The sequence below is a fragment of the Pseudochaenichthys georgianus genome, chromosome 1, assembly GCF_902827115.2.
Source record: "Pseudochaenichthys georgianus chromosome 1, fPseGeo1.2, whole genome shotgun sequence".
Classification (NCBI taxonomy): domain Eukaryota; kingdom Metazoa; phylum Chordata; class Actinopteri; order Perciformes; family Channichthyidae; genus Pseudochaenichthys; species Pseudochaenichthys georgianus.
Window position 1 is genome coordinate 14,893,006 of NC_047503.1, and position 22,643 is coordinate 14,915,648.

The following is a 22,643-nucleotide window of genomic DNA, read 5'->3' on the forward strand; positions in this document are numbered from 1 at the left end:
ACATTGGCACAACCAACCCCCTGGCTCATTAACTAAGTATAGTTTTTAACCTAAATTATTGAGTTATACATTCATATGTTATCAATTAATATGTTAATTGCTTTTACGATGCTGAATAGCTTAACTGCTATTTGTACACAATAGTAAGAAAATACCAATTCAAATTTCCAGAGGCATAGACATTACATACACAATGATATACAGTAAAACAGAAGGAAAAACAGACAGAAGCCGCAACCAAAAGTACCCATTAACCCAGGGGTGGGGAACATTTTTCCTCTCAAGGACCATTTCAATTTGTTCAACATCCTCCGAGGGCCGTACAAATGATTGACCTCTGCTTAAAAAAACTAAAATCACAGCCCATTCATTCGGCCTTTCTTTCATTCTGTGCAAAGAAAAAGCAACCTCTTAATCCAGATATCTTACCATGACTCTCGTATGCATGCACGTGCACAGTTGTGGCATGACCACCAAAACAGAAAGATATGGACACAAGATGTGTGCAAATGTATTTAGTTTTCTATCCATGTGAACATGATTAAAGTGAGGGGCGGACCTAACCTCCTCTAGGGGGGTCCCATGCTACCCCAGGAAGATTCTTTTTAAATGTTGAAGTTAAAAGCATCAATCTGGTGCATTTTGAGAGCAAAATTAAGAGATCTATGGATACATCTCTCAACACCCAGATGAAACACAACTGTAAACAGATTTTATTTTTCTTTATGGATATTTTATAAATCACTCCCCTTTCAAACTGTATTCTTGTTTATTAACAAAAACTTTTTTTACTGTCATATAGTATTTTATACCCGTTTACTTTATTCTCTTGTGTTTTTATAACTATAATGATCATATAAAGAACCAAACCAAAGACCTGTAAGCATTACATTCTGGAATCTTATTTTGGGAGGGAGCTCGTTTAAAATGTAGCTGTATGGGCCATATTGAAAGTGGGCGGTGCACGCTTTGTGACAAACAACAAAAACGTGTGAGTTTTAACAACATGTTTATTTATTGACTTTTCATTCCTGTATGGAAATATTCATTTTGCACAGAAAAAAATGTTTGCCTAAATGACCAACTAAGATATGCTAGTTACATTTGTTATGAGTTTTGGCTAAAATGGTAGCGTTAAGGTAATGGTTCTCCAACTAGCAATTGCTAGTTGGAGAACCATTTAGCTAGTCAGCGGCAAGCAAAATACTTGGCCGCTGAGTTAAACAAGCTAACATTCGAGGCATGCTAGCGTTAGCTGCAAGCTCGCGTTAGCTGCATTAAGAATATAGGTTCTGCATACTAAATAGTACAATATTTTACTCAGTAGTAGTTGTCAGAAATAGCCAGAAATGGACACCCTCGGGTAAAGTAAATCTACCCTGAAAACAAAGCAGTTCGATAAAATGCAATCAGTTACTGTTGTATTATACTCTGGTGCTGGTCCATTAACTGCTATCCGCAGACATGCAGATGTAATGTTTGAGGACCTGGAATGACATATTATACATTTTTCAGTTCAAGGAAAACAAATATTGAAATTAAAAGTAAGAAGGGATGTATTTACATCTCTGGCCCATATCTCTTCTCGGGGGCGCTCCAGAATTCCGTGTGTCCCCTCCGGCAATGCTAAAGGCCCCAAGTCCACCTGGGTTGTCCAGGTCTTGGTGTAGGCGAGCAAGGAACGTTCTGGGGAGTGGGGTCTCGCCTGCCTCCAGAATTCTCCCCAGAGTAACATGTGTTACTGGCACCTAAATGTGGAAGAAAAAAAACAATATAATAGGATGGATAATGCAAATAACTGGGAGCATCAAATGCATTTCTTTGTAATCTACCTGTTTCTTTATGTAGAATTTCTATTATAGGGCTCTGGATGACCCACACGGCAACCACATCAAACGATCAATTAAGCAAAAATGTTTGCCTACGTTAAATACTTGGACGACGGAGTTAAAGAAATCGTTTCAACGTCTTATATTAAGGACTCCAGAAAAACAGTGCCTTCAAATGGGGAATCCCAATCCATCTGCTGGGCAATGGAAAAAAACATCAGAAAACATGTATTTAAGAATGCAGGTTCTGCATACAATGTGAGTGAATACAGAAATGTATGACAACCCAAAGCACAAAGGGAATTGTGATTGCATTTACCTCAACATTTGAGACATAACTTGTACGTGGAGACATGGCAGGGCTCGACAGTAACGGTTGCCAGGTTGCCATTGGCAACCATTCAGAAAAAATGTCAACCACTTCTTGGCCTTTGGTTGCCTTCAGTGGCAACCAGTTTTTAACATAAAGAAATAAGGACAGCAAACAGCAAAATATGCACCCCAAAATAGATAAAAATTAATTATTTGTTGTATTAAGAGTGATATTTAATTATTGTTGTGACCAGTCGGAACCTGATACTTAAGTTGCATGTGCATTGGTGTGATTACCGAGCCATAAAGCGATGCGCGTTTACTCGCGTGTGTTTATTTTACAAAAAATGGCGAAGCTAATTAAGTTGTTTGACTGTGGAGTAAAAGGTTTGGCCAACCCGTCAACATCTCAAACGAATGTTCAAAGTGATTCATTCAACTGATAAAGCGCAAGATGAACCCGGACGAAAAGCAAAGAGGAATGTTGTCCATTCACTTCTGGTAAAAGTTCATTCAAAATAAGAGTCCCGATCTTATTACTACCAAAATAAAAGTGCAAAACGAAACTTTACCATTTAAATATTGGCATAAAATGATAATCACTTCTATACAAAGGTAACACATTTTAAATATAGTTAGACATATTAAAGGTAATTTACAGCATTAATAATTAATATCTAATTCTTAGCTGTGAATGGTTTTCATTTATTTAACATTAGACATGTAGTCTGGCCAATTCAAGACTTCAATGCTGAAGGGCCAGTGCATCTATGGTGGGGGTCAGCACAAAGGTAAACAAAAAACACATTTGAAAGGGAGACAACGGATGACCAAGAAACTAGTGACTTGCTCAATTCATTTGTGGATCTGTGAAGAACATGACAGCAGCTGCACTACTGGTATTTTGTATACCAGCAATTGAGGGTGGACAAGTTTACTACCACTTAGGTTTAAAATAATTGTGTTAATTACTTATTGTAAAGCATTTGAACATTCTTTTGTGTCACATGTTCATTATTAAGTTGATGTATAACTGTATAGTATCTTAATTATTTAAAATACAAGGTGACTAAAAATGGCAACCGTATTTTCAGTTTTGGCAACCAAAAGCTGATGCCTGCATGGTTGCCAGCCTGGCAACCACTTTTAAAAGATAGCTTTGAGCCCTGCATGGTCTGCACAGGATAAAGAAAACGTTGTTTTGTCCAGTCCGAAATAATGTCTTACATAAATTGAAACAGCATAATCCTCGCTCACCTCAACATCTGCAACGTGTAACCCTGAATTGTTTTTGAAGTCATCTGCCACCTTAAAATGACATCACCAGGTAAGAATGAAAAATAATAATTACAGAATTGATACTTTGAAAGGTTTAACACAAAAATATCATGAATTAACTTACATCAAAATGTCCATTTTTCAGTTTAGCTCAGCGTTGATTGTACTGTGAGGCTCCAAGTACTTCCGTTTTGAAATTCTAAAATGAAAAAAGAACATGGGTATCATTAACAGACTGACTAATGAATGGCAATTTCACCAATAATAGGTTGAAATTATTCTACTGACAGTAAAAACCGAACAATTTAAATTAACGAGCAGTTTTTACTAACTCGGACTATAGCACCAGTGTAAGGTGACACTCAATTGTTGGTTTTAAAAAAAGGTACTTAGAAAAATCCACACTTTAAAAAATAAATAATTGTTAAGATCTATATTATAAATTCAGATGTGAGAGACACAGCTACAGCTCCATCAGAACAGGAGAGGAAAATAATATGAGATATACAGCTGGGGGGGGGTGGCATTGGGGGTCATTAAATGTAATATTATGGAGCCAGGGAGAGGGGTACATATTCAGACAAAACACAACATTTACAAGATTACATTTGTAATTTTAAATGAGAAAAAACAATGAATATTTTTAGATAAAAGTAACTTATTTGCCAAAAAAGAAACTTGGATATTCTAAACTGATTAGTATAATTTAATTTGTAAACCTTATCTGTGTTGCTAGAGTTCAAAAGATTGCAAGCATTATATATCTATATACTACGTCTACTGCACACAGATACAAACTGTAAGAGAAATGCAGTCTATGGTATTTACTTGTCTTATTATATTTAACTATACAAAGCGGGAAGCGCGTGAGTTAAATTCACTCTGTGATTGGCTGAGAGACAGGAGATGTTCGACTGATCCAGAGATCTATAATCTCTATTATAGGGCTCTGGACTGACCCACACAGCAACCACAAGATCTATTAAGCAAAAATGTTTGCCTACGTGAAATACTTGGACGACGGAGTAAAAGAAATCGTTCCGACGTCTTATATCAAGGACTTTGACAGGGAGAAATATATACAAAGTAACCTTGACACTGTATATTGGGTACGCTGGGAGGACGATTTCTTCAAGGGACAAATATTATTTGTAAAGGGTGAGCGATGGTGTCCTGAATACTGCATTAAAACGATAGCGTTAATAAATGACCAACTAAGATATGCTAGTTACATTTGTTATGAGTTTTGGCTAAAATGGTAGCGTTAACGTAATAGTTCTCTAGTTGGAGAACCATTTAGCTAGTTAGCGGCAAGCAAAATACTTGGCCGCTGAGTTAAACAAGCTAACGTTGGAGGCAAGCTAGCGTTAGCTGCAAACTCCCGTTAGCTGCAAACTCCCGTTAACTGCTTGCTCGCGTGTTGCAAGCTAACGTTAGCCGGAAGCTAGCGTTAGTTGCAAGCTATTGCCGCTGCAGCATAATAAGGAGGTTGACAAAAACAGGCACTAAAATAATAGACTGTATCGCGCCACTGCATTACATAATAAGATGAATGACAGCGTTTCATGCTATAATGACAGCTCTTAGAAGAACATTCTAGAATTCAAGATTCTGAGCGGAAGGAGGAACCTATTGCGGTGAGCACGTTGCAACTTCCGGTTGTTGTTGTCATCTCCGGGTATCCCGTGTGCCTGTTCTGTTGCTGATAGCTTATTAACTTAAACTTAATCGATCGTTTTAAAACTCTTGATCACGGCAACTGCCTGACGTTGTAATCACACGTTACTACAGCTTAAGCACTCACAACTCTCCTTCTCTTAGCGACTGTAACTCCACAGTTGCCTACACTCTTTTCGGGTTTGCTAACGGTAGCTACTTTAGCTTGATAGCTAGCCATGGCTCTTTCCCCACCTTCTGGTGCTGTGGAGTCGGTGTGTAGTTATGCTAAAACAATGTCGGACACCGTAATCTTCTCTGGTCCCCTCCCCAATCTGATCAATGATGACATGTATAGCCGCATGTCATCATTTCAGCGCTGGTTGTCTTGGTGGTGCCCAGCAAACAATGTGGGCTTCGTAAATAATTGGACAGCCTTCTGGGGAAAACCTGGTCTGATTAAGAGAGACGGCATTCACCCTACTTTGAAAGGTGCAGATCTCATTTCGGCAAACATTTCAGGGCTTTGTGGACGTAATCCATGACAAACTGGAGTTGAGACCAGGAGGCAGAGTCGCAGTCTTACACGCTTCTCTGCGCTCTCTCCTAGGCAGTCATCCATAGGAATCCCGAACCCAATAAAATACCCAATATTAGCGGTGTGTGTGTCTGCCCAAGGACAATTTAAGGTAAAACCTAATAGAGGTGTCATACATAATAACCTAATAAAAGTAAATGTAACAACTACTACAGTGCAACAAAACAGGAAGATTAAATGTGGTCTCTTAAACATAAGATCTCTAGCATCTAAAGCAATATTGGTAAATGATTTAATATCAGATTATAATATTGATATATGCTGTCTCACTGAAACTTGGTTGAGACATGAAGAATATGTCAGCATAAATGAGGCCACTCCACCCAGCCATGTCAACACTCATATTGCTCGAGGCACGGGCCGAGGAGGTGGAGTTGCAGCAATCTTTGACTCAAGTTTACTTATCAATACTAAACCAAAATGTAATTATACCTCTTTTGAAAGCCTCGTTTTTAGTCTTACGCATCCGACCTGGAAAACTTTGCAGCCAATCTTATTTGTTACAGTGTATCGTGCACCAGGTCCTTATTCAGAATTCTTATCAGAATTCTCTGAGTTTTTATCAACTTTGGTTCTTAAAACAGACAAAGTAATTATCGTAGGTGACTTTAATATTCATGTTGACGATGATAAAAATAGCCTTACTGTTGCATTTAACTCTATATTAGATTCTGTTGGTTTCTGTCAGAGTGTAAATAAACCAACCCACTGTTATAATCACACTCTCGACCTTGTTCTGACTTATGGTATTGAAATTGAGCAACTATTAGTCGAACCGCATAATCCTGCTTTATCCGACCATTTCTTAGTAACTTTTGAAGTACTGTTACTAGACTACAAAGCATTAGTCAAAAGCTCTTGCAGCAGAAACCTATCTGTTAGTGCTATAGCCACATTTAAGGAAGAGATTCAACCAATACTTAACTCGATAGCATGTCTGCATGTAGGGGAGGAAACTTATACAAAATGTACACCACCCCAAATTGATCATGTTGTTGATAGTGCTATAGATGCGCTGCGAATAAAATTAGACTCTGTTGCTCCTTTGAAAAAGAAGAAAATAAAACAACATAGATTAGCTCCATGGCATAATGCCGAAACCCGCAAAATAAAGCAAAAGTCTAGACAACTTGAAAGGATATGGCGTTCCACTAAACTTGAAGAATCTCGTTTAATTTGGCATATTACTCTCAATGAATATAAGAAAGCACTGCGTAAAGCGAGAGCAGCCTACTACTCTTCATTAATAGATGAGAATAAGAATAATGCAAGATTTCTTTTCAGCACTGTAGCCAGGCTGACAGAGAGCCACAGCTCGATTGAGCCTTCTATTCCCATAGCACTCAGTAGTAATGATTTTATGTGCTTTTTTAACGATAAAATTGTTACTCTTAGAAACAAAATTAATGACCTCTTGCCTTTGACCAGTATAGTGTTATCAACAGCTCCCGGAATCGTAAGTTCTAATATTACACTAGATAGTAAACTAGAATGCTTTTCAGCCATTAACCTTGAACAATTACATTCAATGATTCTCTCTTCTAAACCATCCACGTGCATGTTAGACCCAATTCCAACTAAGCTGTTGAAGGAAGTTTTTCCATTAATTAGCACTTCTTTATTAAATATTATGAATATGTCTTTATTATCAGGCTATGTTCCACAATCATTCAAAGTAGCAGTGATACAACCGCTTCTTAAAAAGCACAACCTCGATCCAGAGGTTTTAGCCAACTATAGACCTATTTCTAATCTTCCGTTCCTCTCAAAAATTCTTGAGAAAGCGGTCGCAAAACAGTTGTGTGATTACTTAAAAAACAATGATTTATTTGAAGATTTTCAGTCTGGCTTTAGAACACATCATAGCACAGAGACAGCTCTGGTTAAAGTCACAAATGATATTCTAATAGCCTCAGACAAGGGACTTGTCTCTATTCTTGTTTTGCTCGATCTTAGTGCTGCATTTGATACTATCGACCATGATATCCTATTGCAAAGACTAGAGCACTTAGTTGGCATACAGGGAACTGCTTTAGGCTGGTTTAGGTCCTATCTATCTGAACGCTCTCAGTTTGTACGTGTTAACGATGAATCTTCCACGCAAACCAAAGTTAGCCATGGAGTGCCACAGGGCTCAGTGCTCGGACCTATTTTGTTCACATTATATATGCTTCCGTTAGGCAATATTATAAGGAATCATTCTGTAAACTTTCATTGTTATGCGGATGATACTCAACTATATTTATCAATCAAGCCTGATGAAATTAATCATCTAAATAAAATTCAAGACTGCCTTAAGGACTTAAAAACGTGGATGACCTTAAACTTTTTGATGTTAAACACGACCAAAACTGAAGTTATTGTACTTGGCCCGAAGAATCTACGAAACAAATTATCTAAAGACATACTAACTATGGATGGCATTAATTTGGCCTCCAGTGAGACTGTAAGGAATCTTGGTGTTATATTTGATCAGGATTTATCCTTTAACGCCCACATAAAATCAATTTCAAGGACCGCCTACTTCCATCTACGTAACATTGCAAAAATCAGGCATATCTTGCCTCAAAACGATGCAGAGAAACTAGTCCATGCATTTGTTACTTCTAGGCTGGATTATTGTAACTCTCTATTATCAGGGAGTACTAAGAAGTCAATCAAGTCGCTTCAGCTGATTCAAAATGCTGCGGCTCGTGTACTAACCAGAGTTAGGAAAAGGGACCACATTACTCCTGTTCTGGCTGCCTTACACTGGCTCCCTATAGAACACAGGATAGAATTTAAAATTCTTCTTCTCGCCTACAAAGCCCTTAATGGGCAGGCGCCATCTTACCTTAAAGAACTCATTATACCCTACTGTCCTACTAGGGCATTGCGTTCCAAGAATGCAGGGTTGTTGGTTGTTCCTAGAATCTTTAAAAGTACAATGGGAGCCAGAGCCTTTTCTTATCAAGCTCCACATTTGTGGAATCAGCTTCCAGTTTGTGTTCGGGCGGCAGACACCCTATCCGTTTTTAAGAGTGCGCTTAAGACCTTCCTTTTTGATAAAGCTTATAGTTAGGGCTGATTAGATTCAGCCCCTAGTTTTGCTGATATAGGCTTAGTTTGTCGGGGGACATCTTACTTCTTCCTTCTCTCTGTCTATACCCGTGTACACTCATGTTCCGATTAACCCAGCTTCCCCAAATGTCTTTCTTTTTGGTGTCTATATACGCTGGGATCCGGAGTCATGGATGATCCTGCGGTCCTGTGTCCTGGATCGCGAGCGCTGGATCTTGAGTCGTGGCTGTGGTCCTGGATCATAGGTCCTGGATGGATATCCTCGTGGATTCATCTTCCTATTATACACACATGCATTTCCAAACATTTGGACTACCTATGTTGCAAATGTATTATCTTTTCAATTTACACACGGCATCTATTGCACGTCTGTCCGTCCTGGGAGAGGGATCCCTCCTCTGTTGCTCTCCCTGAGGTTTCTCCCATTTTTCCCTTTAAACTGGGTTTTCTTTGGAAGTTTTTCCTTGTGCGATGTGAGGGTCTAAGGACAGAGGGTGTCGTATTGTCATACTGATATTCTGTACACACTGTGAAGACCACTGAGACAAATGTAACATTTGTGATATTGGGCTATATAAATAAACATTGATTGATTGATTGATTCCAGAGCAGTGTCTCGTGCGCAAAAGAAATAGGTAGCGCGTGAGGCCAATAATGTATACAAGTAATCCGTTCGGCCCGACATCTGCCAGCCAGGATGTTTGCTTATGTGAAATACACGGATGGATTTAAGGCTATTGTAGCTACCTATAACAAACATCCCAAACTTCAACCTAAAAACATATCAAGCGGACATCCTCTATCCCATTCTTTGGGAAGAAAAATATTTCAACGGCCAGGTTCTGCTTGGGAAAGGTACGAATAATTAGGCTACCAATTAACATTAATAAGCGAGTAGCCAACGGCTTATTCTAACCGTTAGACTAACGGTTAGAGTATGCAGACTTCATAAGCCGTATATACATATATATATTATTTGTTAGGCCTATATAGGCCTAACAAATAATATATATATGTATATACGGCATATATGAATTATATAATATTATAATATATGTATTATTCTAGCCGTTAGAGTAAGCCATCTTAATGTACCAGTAATGAATATATATATATATATAATATATTAGTTACTGGTACATTAAGATGGCTTACTCTAACGTTATACTCTAACGGTTAGAGTATGCAGACTTCATAAGCCATATATATATTTAATTATTTATATAAACTACCGAAATTAAAGTAAGGTAAAATCATTACCATGGACATTAAACATTAACGTTAGCTTCACTTACACTTACCTTTTGACAGAAACCCAAGAGATTCAGGACTCAACTTCAAATCCTCCAAAACGAATCAGAGTTTCAAGGATCCGAGAAGATGTTTTGATTTGATCATTGTGAAGGGACATCCACAGAAATGGATGCTCTAAAAAAGAAATCGGTATGTTTTTCTTATTTTTAAGGAAAATGTTCTGAAAAATTCTTCTTCTTCTTCTTCTTCTTCTTCCTGGTGCATGCTGGGAGATTTTCGGAGGATGAAAGAAAGAGAAGACTGGTTGTGGACTTAAAGGGAACCACTTCCTGGCCTGCCAGGAAAAAGGTGAGATTCAAATCCATGTTAATGCCAGAATTTATTGTTTTTAACTTTTTAAATATGATTTTTTTTGGGGCATTTCAGTTTTATTGGAAAGAGGCAGCAGAGATCTACTGGAAACAGTGGAGAGGGAGGAGATGATATGCAGCAAAAGGCCCATCCGGATGGTTGCTGCTCCGTGTGGAACATGTTCTATCAGGTAAAGCAATTTGCTACCCAGTTATTTTTGAGTTTGAATTTAGCATTTGGAAGGTAATTTCCAACAGTGCATTGTAAAGACTGAAAGATGTAAAGCTTGACATGATTTGGTCTTTTACTTAAGAGGATGTTTGTCTCTGATCGTCTTTAATGCTTATTTTTTGTATTGATGATATTGTTTTGTTCTTTATTTTTGTAGTGAGAATCACTTTGCAATTGTGTAAGTGCTATATACATAGTTATACTAATATTATTGTTGTTACCATCATTGCTATTATTAATAATGTTTTCTTTGTTTTGCTGCAGAAAGGATCATGCCAGCCCACTTCAAACACCTGATCAAGAACTTGTGAATCTTCAGGCAGAAAAGATGAAAACACCTGTTCAAAGTTCCAGTTTCCTGTACATGGAACCATGCCTGTATGGGACTCTGTTCCACATGTCTTCAGTCAGTCCTGGACCCTATGACTAGTTCTACCAAGGCTTATTAGAGGTAAGCAGTGGTAGGAGAGGAGTGGAGTTATCTTTGTATTTGAGCTGCAAGTAGACAAAGGTGATCAAATGCTGATGCTTATAACGATCCGAGTAATTTGATATTGATTGTCTGCCAATACCGAATCCTTACCCGATTCTTCTATTTCCCAGATAATACAGCTGCACAATTACAACAGGAACTTATCTTTAGACGGTTAATACAGAAGGTACATTTAATAACAGATTTGACTGGTGGTAGGCTAAAAGGCTGTTTTGTTGATCATTTTATTTTTCATTACATTATAAAGATCTGCTACATTGGAGGATTCCAAAGCTGAGCTGGAAGGGGAAGTCACCACCTACAGGACAGCAAATCTAAACATTAATTTGGATAAAATATGAAACCAGGTATTTTCACAAAGTAAGTACATTTGTTTTTAAATTGCAAGCAAATAATAATGACAGTCTTGGATCGATTTTGCATTTTAACTTTCATCAGCAACTACAATAAAAGAAACAGACAAGATGGCAGTGAAATGTGTAAACAATCAGCCCATCGAGATATACACATATGAATTTATACTATTGATGAAATGTTTTTGTCCTTTCTTTGTCTTATTCACATTCTGTAGAAGAACAATCTGAGATACCTGAACAGCGTGAGCCTGCACCCTGGACACCCACACACCCCAATAATTCCCCTTCAAAGAGCGAGCCACATGGGAAGGTATATATTATTTCCATAGTGGAGCTTTTTTATTTTTGCTCCTCAGTCTCATATTGGTGTCTAGCTTTTATGTATAGGCTACTACACATTTTATGTTTCAGATTGTTGTCATTGACTTGCAAGGGGAGATTCCAGTGCGTCCAGAGGTCTGGGCAAAAATAAAAAACAACACAAGGGACTCCATGTTCGTGAAGGAGTTGGCTGTGGCGTTTTGGGGCACCGACACCTTAGGGGAAAGGAGCCTGACTGGAAAGGAATGCCCCACCACCAAGACCACCAGGCAGCCTCTAACCCCACAGAAGCTATCAGTTTTGAAAGGTATGTTCTTAGCAGCACTAGCCACTTGCTCTTTGTGAGATACCAAGTTCTTGGTTATTTGAAATGTAATATTGATGATGTAATAATTAAAACTAGGGATGGGTACCGAGCCCCAGCATTAACGGGCCCCCGGGGCTGAATTATTAAAGACCGTGGTACCGTTAAGGTCCAACGTTAACAATCTTTTTATCGGTAATGGAGACGTTAAAAAAATAGATGTCATATGTATTATTGCTACATAAACATTATATCGCAGTCTTACTGTCGCCAACTTTGTTTCTAATATGCAAAAAGACTACAACATTTATTTTCGATCTTACATAGTTTTGTGTGTGAAATAGATCGCTGCAGTGAACACGACTTTCTGTATTTGTTTATGGTTTATATATTGTTTATTTCATTTCATTTTGGCACCATGGCAGAGGCAATTATAGAGTTAATGTGCAGAGATTATAATGTCCCGTTTACTAAAATATGTATTGTTTTATGTTTAGTTGACAAAAGTCACTGAGCTACATTTCCTGCACTCAAGCATACATCTGAAGACAAGAGTTGTGTCCCCCTTTGGCCACAAGGGGGAGTATATATAATGTATATATATATATATTGTATATATATATTGTATAGATGTTGCAACTATACAGAGCTTTGGTAATACTATATGTAACTGAGGTCATGCTAATAAAGCTATTGAATTGAATTGAGTATACCTTTAAGTGATCTGTCAGGAGGAAACAAAGGTTCGCCAACACATTACTCTACTGCTGAGAAAGGCTCTACAAAGACGTGAAACGATGTGCTGCAATCTGTGTATTTTTGAAGAATGCCAAGTAAAGGAAGAAAGTTAATAACTATTCTGTTTACAGTTCTGTCATCACATAATTTAATACGATTTGTTAAAACATTGTTGTTTCTTATTTTCAGTTTGCTTCAAGCAGTGGCTGTACGAGAAAGACCAATAAATGCTGGCCGGATTGGCAAAGACCGGAAGATACATAACAGAGAAGATAATGGATATTAACAAGAAAAAGAAAAAAAATACTTTGAACATTTTTTTTTATAATTTCTTTGTTGCTATTTACATTTTGAATTATATTTGTTATTTCTAAATAATGCATCTATTATAGATGATATTTTTATTTAGATGTAGGTTTTTTTTGTAATATTATTGTATTGTTAATGTATAATTTATTAAATAAAAATACTGTTATGAACACTATGTCTTTATTTTGATAGTTACCAGAATACATTGTATATTTAATACTAACATAAGCTGGTGATAGATCAATTCTGGTCTGCTGAAAAATCCAGCATGGACCAGCCTATGTTGTGTTTTGGTCACCAGCATGGACCAGCATGGACCAGCATGGACCAGCATGGACCAGCCTGTGTTTTGGTCACCAGCATGGACCAGCATGATCTACCAGCATGGACCAGCCTATGTTGTGTTTTGGTCACCAGCATGGACCAGCCTGTGTTTTGGTCACCAGCATGATCTACCAGCATGGACCAATGCTGGTCCATGCTGGCAGATCATGCTGGTCCATGATGGTCCATGCTGGTGGTCCATGCTGGTCCATGCTGGTGGTCCATGCTGGTCCATGCTGGTAGATCATGCTGGTGGTCCATGCTGGTCCATGCTGGTAGACCATGCTGGTGACCAAAACACAACATAGGCTGGTCCATGCTGGTCAACACCATGCTGGTCCATGCTGGTTTTTTCAGCAGGGGTGACGTGGATCATAAATATATCAGCCATTAAACAACATCTTACATTTCTTTTCACACAATACGTCTCCTTGCCGTATCAACACTAATTCGGCTCACTTTTATATTTGATCCAATTGGTAGATAGGCTGTATTTACACCATAAAGGTGCACAGATGATATAAAGAGACACCTGGTGGTTAAAGCATGTTATTGAATTTCATTATTTTTATTATTAGATATTAATAGGATCCCTATAAAGTATATTCATTACTCATTATTCTCTACTAATAGTTAATTAAAGACTGTATATAATGACTATTTTGCACATCCCGTTCAAGATTTCAAGATGTTCTAAGGTTTATTGACATATCATATAGGCCTACACAACTGTGATGTAGTTCTGCACTGAATGAAAAACTTGGGTCGCAGGTTCCTCAATAGTGCATTACAAGACATCTATCAATATGTGTGCATACCTCCAGCAACTATGTTGAAGCACTTATTTTAACTGATATTATACATAATGTATTATACTCTTATGAGATGTATGTAGATATTTCATCTCCGGCCTTGTCAGGTATTGAACAATCAATAAATAAAGAACACAGAATTGTTAAATATAAAACACAGAATTTGTGTGATTATACTAAATGATTTTCAAATAAACACCACTGCATATTTAACTGTTACACATGCTGATGTAACGCAAATGTTCCAACTTGGGATCAATAAAGTATATCTTATCTTAAGCTGATCGATGGCTACTGCCATATTTGCAAAATGTGCCTCTGAACCTTGACAAGTGCATGTTTCAGGCTTATCAATTAATGTAATGTAATGTAATGTAATGTTATCAATTAACAACAGGAGGGGTCACAAACATAAGTCCAGCTGTTAAATAAAGCTCTTCTGACCTTAGCTGGCGTGTGGGTATATATATTAATACTGCCCATTATGGGCACCAGCAATTTTCACCCATTTATTAATTATATGTTTTAAATGTGAGTGTTTCCTGTCCCCTAAACCTCCAGGGATGTACACAGTTTAATACTGGCAACTTCTTATTATGGGAAATACGAAAACGTCTTTTAAAACTACAACTCCCAGTAGAGACGTGCCATAGAGAACATGTTGCGAAACAGAATAGCCAGCATGTGTAGTTCTGGGGACGGGGTGGGGGGAGGGGGGGGACGCGGTGGACCCGTTCAAATCCAGTTTTGAACAGTCTGCCGTGGTTCCATCCCATTTCAAGTGCTGTTCGAGGCTCGGTAACCCTCGGAGCACACTCTCCAATCACAGAGCTTGAGGACTATCACGGGGTTTGTCAAACAGAGCACATGGTGTAGTCCAAACGATAGCTGGGGATTCTGGGTAGTGTAGTGTCTTCATTGCCTTTAAGGGCAGTTGACACAAACGAATGCCATGCTTCCATGAGCGTCCATAGAAGCACATGGACATCCCGGAAAGCTGAAAATGGACGCTAAGGGCCCCCCCCTTGCGTTGAAAATGGACGCTAAGGCCCCCCCCCTTGCGTTGAAAATGGACGCTAAGGCCCCCCCCCCTTGCGTTGGAAAAAGCCGGCAGGGGACTTGACATAACGTCAACATAGGCCGACCTGGGAGTGAGGATGTGTTGGGTAAGATCGATGGTTTGTGAAGATGTAGTGTGAAATCCGTCTGCTAACTTTAGTCTTTTAAGCGATCTTGAAGAGCAGCTGCTGAGAGAAAAGCATCTTGAGCTGAGCCACTTCCTGAGACAAACAGCTGATCTGAGACCTGAGACTGACGTCCTCTGTTGAATGCTTGGTGTGCCTGGAGCTCTGAAGGGAGGAGGCGTTATAATGACGAGAGGACGGACCCTGATACTGCTCCCCAAGACCACCATAGGCCTCCTCCCTGGGCCAAGGGGCCTGACTCTCTATCCGACCCTCCAGTCCTGCCTGCTGCTGGTTCCTCACCTGGATGTTTGGCCACACTGTGGCTACAGGGGGTCCATTGTGCCTGGTAGCTGAAGATGGAGATATCTCCCCTCCTTCGCTGCAACAAGAGGGCCCTTTGAAGCGGAGCTTGTGCGGGAGGCTCCTCAAATCCTCGGGTGGGTCTTGTCTGTTTACATACTGACTCTCGTTGACCTCAAGGGGACAGGTGTGGGAGTCGTAGCCTTGCTGCTCCTTCACCACCTCCCTCGGAGAAGGCCCAAGATACTCATTTAGAGATTCATCAAAAAACACGGGGCAGACCATGTTTGAGCTGCATGAGGTGGATACACCCGACTCCTCGGATACACTTTGACGTGACAAAAGCCCGGCCCCCCTTGGTCCATAGATGGGACCCTGATGTGGAGGCTGAGAATGGACGTGGTGGGTGCGGTTGGGGTATGAGGATCCATCTGTGTGAGGCTGGTAGCGGTTTGTGGTAGCGGGTGTTGGGTGAGCACAGAGTGGTGCAGACAATGGTAGAATTGAGACATCAGACGGGTCCTTGACCAGGCCAAAGCGAAACTTCAGAGCCAACACCTCGGCCCTCAGATGGGCATTCTCCTCCAGTAGGCCCAGCACTCGCCTCTCCAGCACCATGTCATTGGTTTGCCGCTTCTCTCTGGACCGTTTGGCTGCCTCGTTGTTTTTTTTCCTCTTGTCCCAATAGCCGTCATCTTTCCTATCATCAGGGATGAACTCTCGTTTGCGGCGTGCAACGTTGGCGATGTCTTCATCGCAGCTACTGCCTTCTTTAGCTTCTGTCTTGGCAAGGCTCTCTTTGTGATTGAAGGGAAATGTGTGACCCAGGAGGGTTTGGGCCAGCTGGCCTCCCCTGGAGGTGAGGATGGAAACAGCCTCATCTGTGAAGGATGCAGCCCTTCCTCGAGGCCTTGACTCTGGCCCCTTTACAGCCAGCGGCGAGGGCGCTGACAGCTCCTGAGCAACACTTCCCACAGTCTGACCCGTCATGCTCCAACACTGATTTCACACCTGAAGGAGCGGGGAGGTATGTGAGGACCTTACTGAGGTGGTAAAATGTTCTGTAATGGCACCATCTGGTGGTGTACAAATACACACACATATAGAGGGGTGACCATTTGTTTACAAGGTTGCAAAACATATCGACATCATACTGTTACATGTTTTGGATAAGACTTGAATATAATAAAAAATAACTATAAATATAACTTATATCCAATAAATAATAACACACATTACAGTGGGATACAACTACCTAAATACAATTTCATAATAACTGTCTTTTTTTTAAATTATTGTTGTATGTCACTCAATCCACAATAAATCAGTGAAGTGTAATAAGTATATTTTATAGATCAAATGTTAGATACAAACAGTTCGTATTGAGAAAAAAATAGAACACGTGATGGACAAATGTGACAGACTTGTCTGTGATTATTAATTTAACTAGTTAATTTCCCTTAGAGTATGGTGTAGGATTGAGTATTTTTTCATTTATTATTCAAAATAATTTTCTACCCAATTACCTTAACAATATATTACAGTTAGTATTATCACGGTCGATCTTTTTCAATTAAAACCTCAATAGATCACTGATCAGCGCTACATTGTTTATTGTTTACTTTTGTAATAAATCCCATATACATTCGGATTCCTAAACTATTTCACCCGATGAGATGATAAGGTAAACAAATGATGCAGACACTTTCTTAAAAACGATTAACTAGATCCATCTCAGGATAAGTAAGGACATCTTACTTACAAACCAAACAGCTGCTGAATGAACCCTTTGATGAATATCCTCAGTTAGATTGAGTGGAGCAGCACAGGTCTCTGGATGTTCCTCCTCCTTAAAAAGCTCTGTGCCGTTTCTTCCCCCACTCATCGGTTCAGATGGGGTCGGATCGTCGGATCCTCACACCGACTGACCCCACCTCCTCCTTCCCCCCCTCCTAACAGGAAGCCCGCTGAGTGAAACCAGCGGAGACATGCAGAACAAACAACAACAAACCGGACAGCCACCAGTCCTGACAGGTTGTTTGAATAGTGATTTATGAAGTCAATGCAGCCATGCGTAAATAGAGGAGGATATTTATATAACAAACAGTTAGCCAATAGCCATACCGTACGCCTTACATAATTGTAGCGTAACTTACATTTAATTGAGTTACCGAGAGTTAACTGACAGTTAATTTACTTTCCCGGCGCTTTTGCTGCCACAGTACATTTGTATCTGTCAGAAAGTACCGCCTCAGACACAACACATTTTATTTTCAGTGAAAACAACAGATTAATGGTTTTATGGCACGTTTAGCTAGCTGTTTCTCTCTCTGTTTATATTAATTCATGTCACAAGTAGGTCGTTCTTGACTAGCTGTAATGCATTTGTGGCTAAAGGGGTACCTGAAATACAAACAGGGAATACAAACATCATAAAGAGTTGACAGTCATGTGAAGCTCTGCTAACCTCATAGAGGTTAGAGCTAACATTAAATGCTAATGTAATCTGACATGCTAATGTTATGTTTAATGTTAACCATTTGCTTGTTAGCATGCTAACATTTGATAATATGCACGAAACACAATGTAGAACTTGTTTTATAAGTATTTTGTAATTAGGACATTTAAATGATTATTTTTACTTTATTTAGAGTCAGTTAATATTTCAGTTATTTCACATGTAACATAGATACCCATACATGAAAGCAAATTAAGTATATTAATGAACATAAAACATCAACATTACAAAAAGTCAGGGGTCAAAATGAATAGATTGCAAATTAATTAAAAACGTAAAAATGGTGAGAGAAGAAATAATGCAAGGATTTCACACGTATTATTCTAAGTAATATATTTTGCTTAATTTAACAATTAACTCATGAAGAAAGAACCAGGTTTCTGTTTTTACTATTCACTGGGTGTCTAAGATTATCATTGAGTCAGTCTTCCACTGAGAATAAATACCAGGCTAAAAAAATCATTTTTTATTGTGATTTTAATACTGTAAAGTAGATTGGGTAATGCAGTTTATAAAAAGCCTGTGTGGACAGGCTGGTGGCTGGAGTTGTCCTCATTTGCTCTTTGCAGGTGAGCGCCAATAACGAGGAGTCGAAGGTAACCTGTCTCCAAGGAAAAATGTGAACATGTACTTTTTGTTTCTCTACAAACACATATTCAACCCCAACATACGGTTAATGTGTAATATCGAACACTCTTCTTTTTCAGAGAATGATGACCTCACGGTGTAAGAACAACAGAAGGTCATCTCCGTGTTGCTGCACCTGTGAGTCAATCTATACATTTTATGACCATGTTTTGTAGACGAAGAACGTAAAGTGCCTTTAAGAGAGAGTGAGTCATTTGAATGCCAGTGGATAGTGTGAATGGAAAGAGAGCAGTTATGCAATACACAGAGAGAGCGAGAGCATTTGAGAACTGCGCGGTGTTGGAAGTTCAGTTGGGGTGAGGTTGCACAGAAAAAAGGAACATTGTTCCATGAACGAGCTAGTGATACTTCCTCCTTCCACATGGAAACGCTGATTTCCCTGTCTCTTAGTCAAGCTCACCAAAACAAGACAACAGTTAACTTCCCACTCTTTAATTTATGCAGATCGTCTCTTTAGCAAAAACAATGACCTGTTTGTATGACCGTAACAGATCCGTTTGAACACGTTGATGCACGGCTGTGTGTGCACAGAGGCAGAGTGCGTGTTGGGGGGGGAATTCTGTGAATCAAAAACTGTACCACTGTCCCAAGGTTCAGCTGAATGAAACACATTGATTTCAGTTCCTGCCTTTCCAAGAAATGCTAGCAGCTGCCTGAATCATGGGGACACTGGAAACAAAATCTGTCTTAACAAGTCATTTTTGACTTAATCTAGTTTACTTTAACAAACACAAAATTACTTCTTTGCTGAGATGATTTCATCTGTGTCCACCATTTTCAAAAGTCTCAACCTTTTGATGCATTTTCTGATTCTACATGGGAGATGTTTTTCCAGGAATCTCTTCTCAAAGATTAGCGCCTCTGTGCTTCTGTGAAGTTGTGCTTTGCTTAAAGATCAAATGCAAAGGTTTTTTTAATAATTGCCAGTAAAAATCGAAATCATATAGCTACAACACTATCTAAGATATTGCAGTATTAAAATCGGAGATAATATGCGTCTGGCAATGCGCAATATTTATTTTGTTCAACCCCCAACACCAAGTCCGACGATTTATTTTCTCAGCCGCTCCTCCGCAAGATGGCGTCGTGTGACGTCAGAGTTGCCAAACAAACACACCCTGGCTTATCGCTCACAGCGGCTCCCGCCGATAGTACAACTTAGTTTCGTCTATCATGTGTGATTCTGAGTCGGAGGCCACCCAATATCTGGAGCAGTGTGCGAACTATACCACGGTCTCCGGGGGAGCTGGGATTTTTTTGTGTGGGGGGGGGGGAAATGTTGATCCGTGCATTAATAGCAACAGCACAGACATAGGCTTATTATAAAGAGAAAATCTGTTGCACACGGGGTGGTGCCACAGGTCTACATTTACATGAAACGTCCCGATGGATCATGTTCATGTCAACAGATTTCCCGAGCATGTATGGGCTACGCAAACTTCAATCAACTTGATTATAAATAATCCACGGACCACCAATGTAACGTTTGACTGTTTAATGAAATCAACTTAAAATGACTCAAAAACAGGCTACATTGTTTCACATAGGCTATAGCCTATTATGGCTGTAGCCGACACAGAGCCGAACACACGCGATAAGAGCAGCCAGCGGCACCAACCATGAACAATATTAATATTAATAATACAGCTATAGCACAACACAACCCTCTCACTGCCTGGAGAGACACGACGCCACACACACACAACACAACGATGCACATAGCTCTTCAGCCCCCAAGTTAACGTTAGCTGTCAAGTTAGCACTAGCACTGACCTTAGCTCCCTCCTCTCTCGGTTCTGTTGTAGCAGCAGTCACAACGTACGATGTGCTACCACCAGCGGGGGGGCATTTTGAATTGGGCCAGGAGGACTAATAGTGGATTTAATCCCTATCATAATGCATATTGTTCACACTTTTCCGTTATGAGTGGAGGAGCGATGAATGAGCTGCAGATAAACTTCAATGCTAACAGTGAATTAGCCCCGAGCGAAAAATGCTAACCTGTTACTGCACCGAAATCACTCCTAGTTCCCTTATTACTTATCCTAGCTCCACATCAAACACATTGTTTATGATCGTAAAGACACAGAATCTAACGGTGCCCACCTCTATAAGCAATACAACTTAATAAAACTGCAATTCCGTTATCTGCGTTATCTGCTGTGCTCTGTGCGCTTTGAAATCTAATCAAAAGTTGTTTACCTCAATTCTTTGGCGTTTCTCCATCGCCCGGCTCTTTCGTTCTTTCAGTGGTTTCTTGTGCTGAAATATGGAGGGGACGGCTCCGGGTTTCAGCCTCCGATGTACTATTAATGCTTCTGCACCAACAGACTTGATGATAGCAGGATCAACGTCGTATGCATCACACGCGAAGTGGTCAGAACACAACTTGCTCCATTTTGTCGGTTGCCAGCCAACACGATTCACTAAAAGAATCCATTTTTGGCGGATGATTTGGTCTTTTGGAAATGCATGGAAAACTCTCCCAGATCCTGCACCGTTCGTACAACAAAAAGCACAACAATAACCCATGTTAATTCCGTTTTCTTTTCGAAAAACATGTGACCGAGACTGCCGAGTCATATTTGGTCCAGAGACTGTTTGGCAACAGTGACGTCACGCGCGCGGAGGCTGCTGGGAATGTCATGTCAGAAATTCAGACGGCTTTGGGTCGAGTTTTGTATCAATAAAAAGCTTTTTTTCGGGTGTATTATCTCGATTTAAATAAAATAAAAAATATAGGCAGTCTTAAAAACAACATTTCTATAAAAATGTAGCATATTTGGAAGCTTTGCATTTGATCTTTAATGCTAACATCAGCATGCTAACATGATCACAATGAAAATGCTAACATGCTGAAGTTTTAAAGGTATAATGTTTAACATGTTCATTAGCTCTGCTTAGCTTATCAAAAAGCTAACATTTTCGTATTAGACGGAGCACGAACTGAGGCTCATGGGAGTTTCATTGTTGCAGGCATTTGGTCGTGAACCAAAGTATACGACTATATCAAGTCAGTTAAGTTAGTACAAGTTATCCAGAGAGGAGCCAGTGAATTTCAAACCATGAAAGTCAGTATGACATTTCATGACAATCCATCGAATGTTTGAGCTTTTTCAGTCCTGGCCAAAGTGGTGAACCGACACAAATGTTCCTGGAACATTTAGCTTATACTCAGAGACTCTGAATTGACTTAATATCACCCCCTCCATGACTCTAATCCTAACCCCATGTGCTTTTCAGAAGATCGATGCTGTAACAGTTAGCAAGCTACTTCACTGGACAATGGACATTCTGTATTATGTATCATGGATCGTACAACGTATAACAACTCGGGCAGAAAGCACAACATCCTTTGTACTCATATTTGGGATGGCATTTTCCCCATTGGAAGCCAGTTTGCAATTTGAGCAGGGGAACAAGGAAGTTCTGTTTCTGTGTGGCATCAAGAGCATGTGGGTCCCCAGGATACCCAGGATAGGAATCTGAGCTGAAAAAGCCGTAATTCTTTCTCTCATTCATTTATGTCACTATCACCTCATGACGACACTGGATGCAGGATGAACAACAGATTGTGCAACCGTGAACTCAGCTTTCTGAGGTCAATAAAGCACGTACTGAGGAATCTATTGCTACAATTTACTACATATAACATACTGTACCATAAACACTGATTTGACATCCACACAAATTGCTAAATAAAAAGCAGAAGAAGAAGAAGAAGAACAATACCAAATATTTTTGACTTATTAACTGCACAGTGA

At 39.5% G+C, this 22,643-nt stretch overlaps 1 protein-coding gene and 2 long non-coding RNA genes across 8 annotated transcripts; 1 reads left to right on the top strand and 2 right to left on the bottom strand.

The window, feature by feature from the left end:
* Positions 1 to 992: 992 nt before the first annotated feature.
* Positions 993 to 10,123, bottom strand: LOC139435043 (uncharacterized). 2 transcript variants are annotated; one of them, XR_011644328.1, is made up of 6 exons: positions 10,035 to 10,123; positions 3,544 to 3,618; positions 3,399 to 3,449; positions 1,833 to 2,023; positions 1,565 to 1,748; positions 993 to 1,487 (listed from the first exon to the last, which is right to left on the bottom strand). It is a non-coding gene; the product is annotated as an uncharacterized lncRNA (long non-coding RNA). The 2 variants fall into 2 exon arrangements; XR_011644327.1 differs by having other exon boundaries at positions 1,833 to 2,026.
* LOC117453588 (uncharacterized) lies at positions 9,365 to 13,089 on the top strand. Of its 4 annotated transcripts, none has more exons than XR_011644315.1 (8): positions 9,365 to 9,588; positions 10,045 to 10,335; positions 10,414 to 10,528; positions 10,834 to 11,020; positions 11,173 to 11,228; positions 11,310 to 11,422; positions 11,634 to 11,728; positions 11,830 to 12,626. It is a non-coding gene; the product is annotated as an uncharacterized lncRNA (long non-coding RNA). The 4 variants fall into 4 exon arrangements; XR_011644318.1 differs by having other exon boundaries at positions 9,371 to 9,588; positions 10,260 to 10,335; XR_004552915.2 differs by lacking the exon at positions 9,365 to 9,588 and adding an exon at positions 12,971 to 13,089 and having other exon boundaries at positions 10,246 to 10,335; positions 11,830 to 12,046.
* A 2,232-nt stretch (positions 13,090 to 15,321) lies between these two features.
* Positions 15,322 to 17,560, bottom strand: LOC117452962 (transcription factor atf-2-like). Of its 2 annotated transcripts, none has more exons than XM_034091899.2 (2): positions 17,476 to 17,560; positions 15,322 to 16,724 (listed from the first exon to the last, which is right to left on the bottom strand). In XM_034091899.2, exon 2 carries the CDS (start codon positions 16,701 to 16,703, stop codon positions 15,450 to 15,452), a length of 1,254 nt encoding a protein of 417 aa, XP_033947790.1. In that variant the 5' UTR covers positions 16,704 to 16,724; positions 17,476 to 17,560; the 3' UTR covers positions 15,322 to 15,449. The 2 variants fall into 2 exon arrangements, with proteins under 2 accessions (XP_033947790.1, XP_033947713.1); XM_034091822.2 differs by having other exon boundaries at positions 15,322 to 16,789.
* Between the last annotated feature and the right edge of the window lie 5,083 nt (positions 17,561 to 22,643).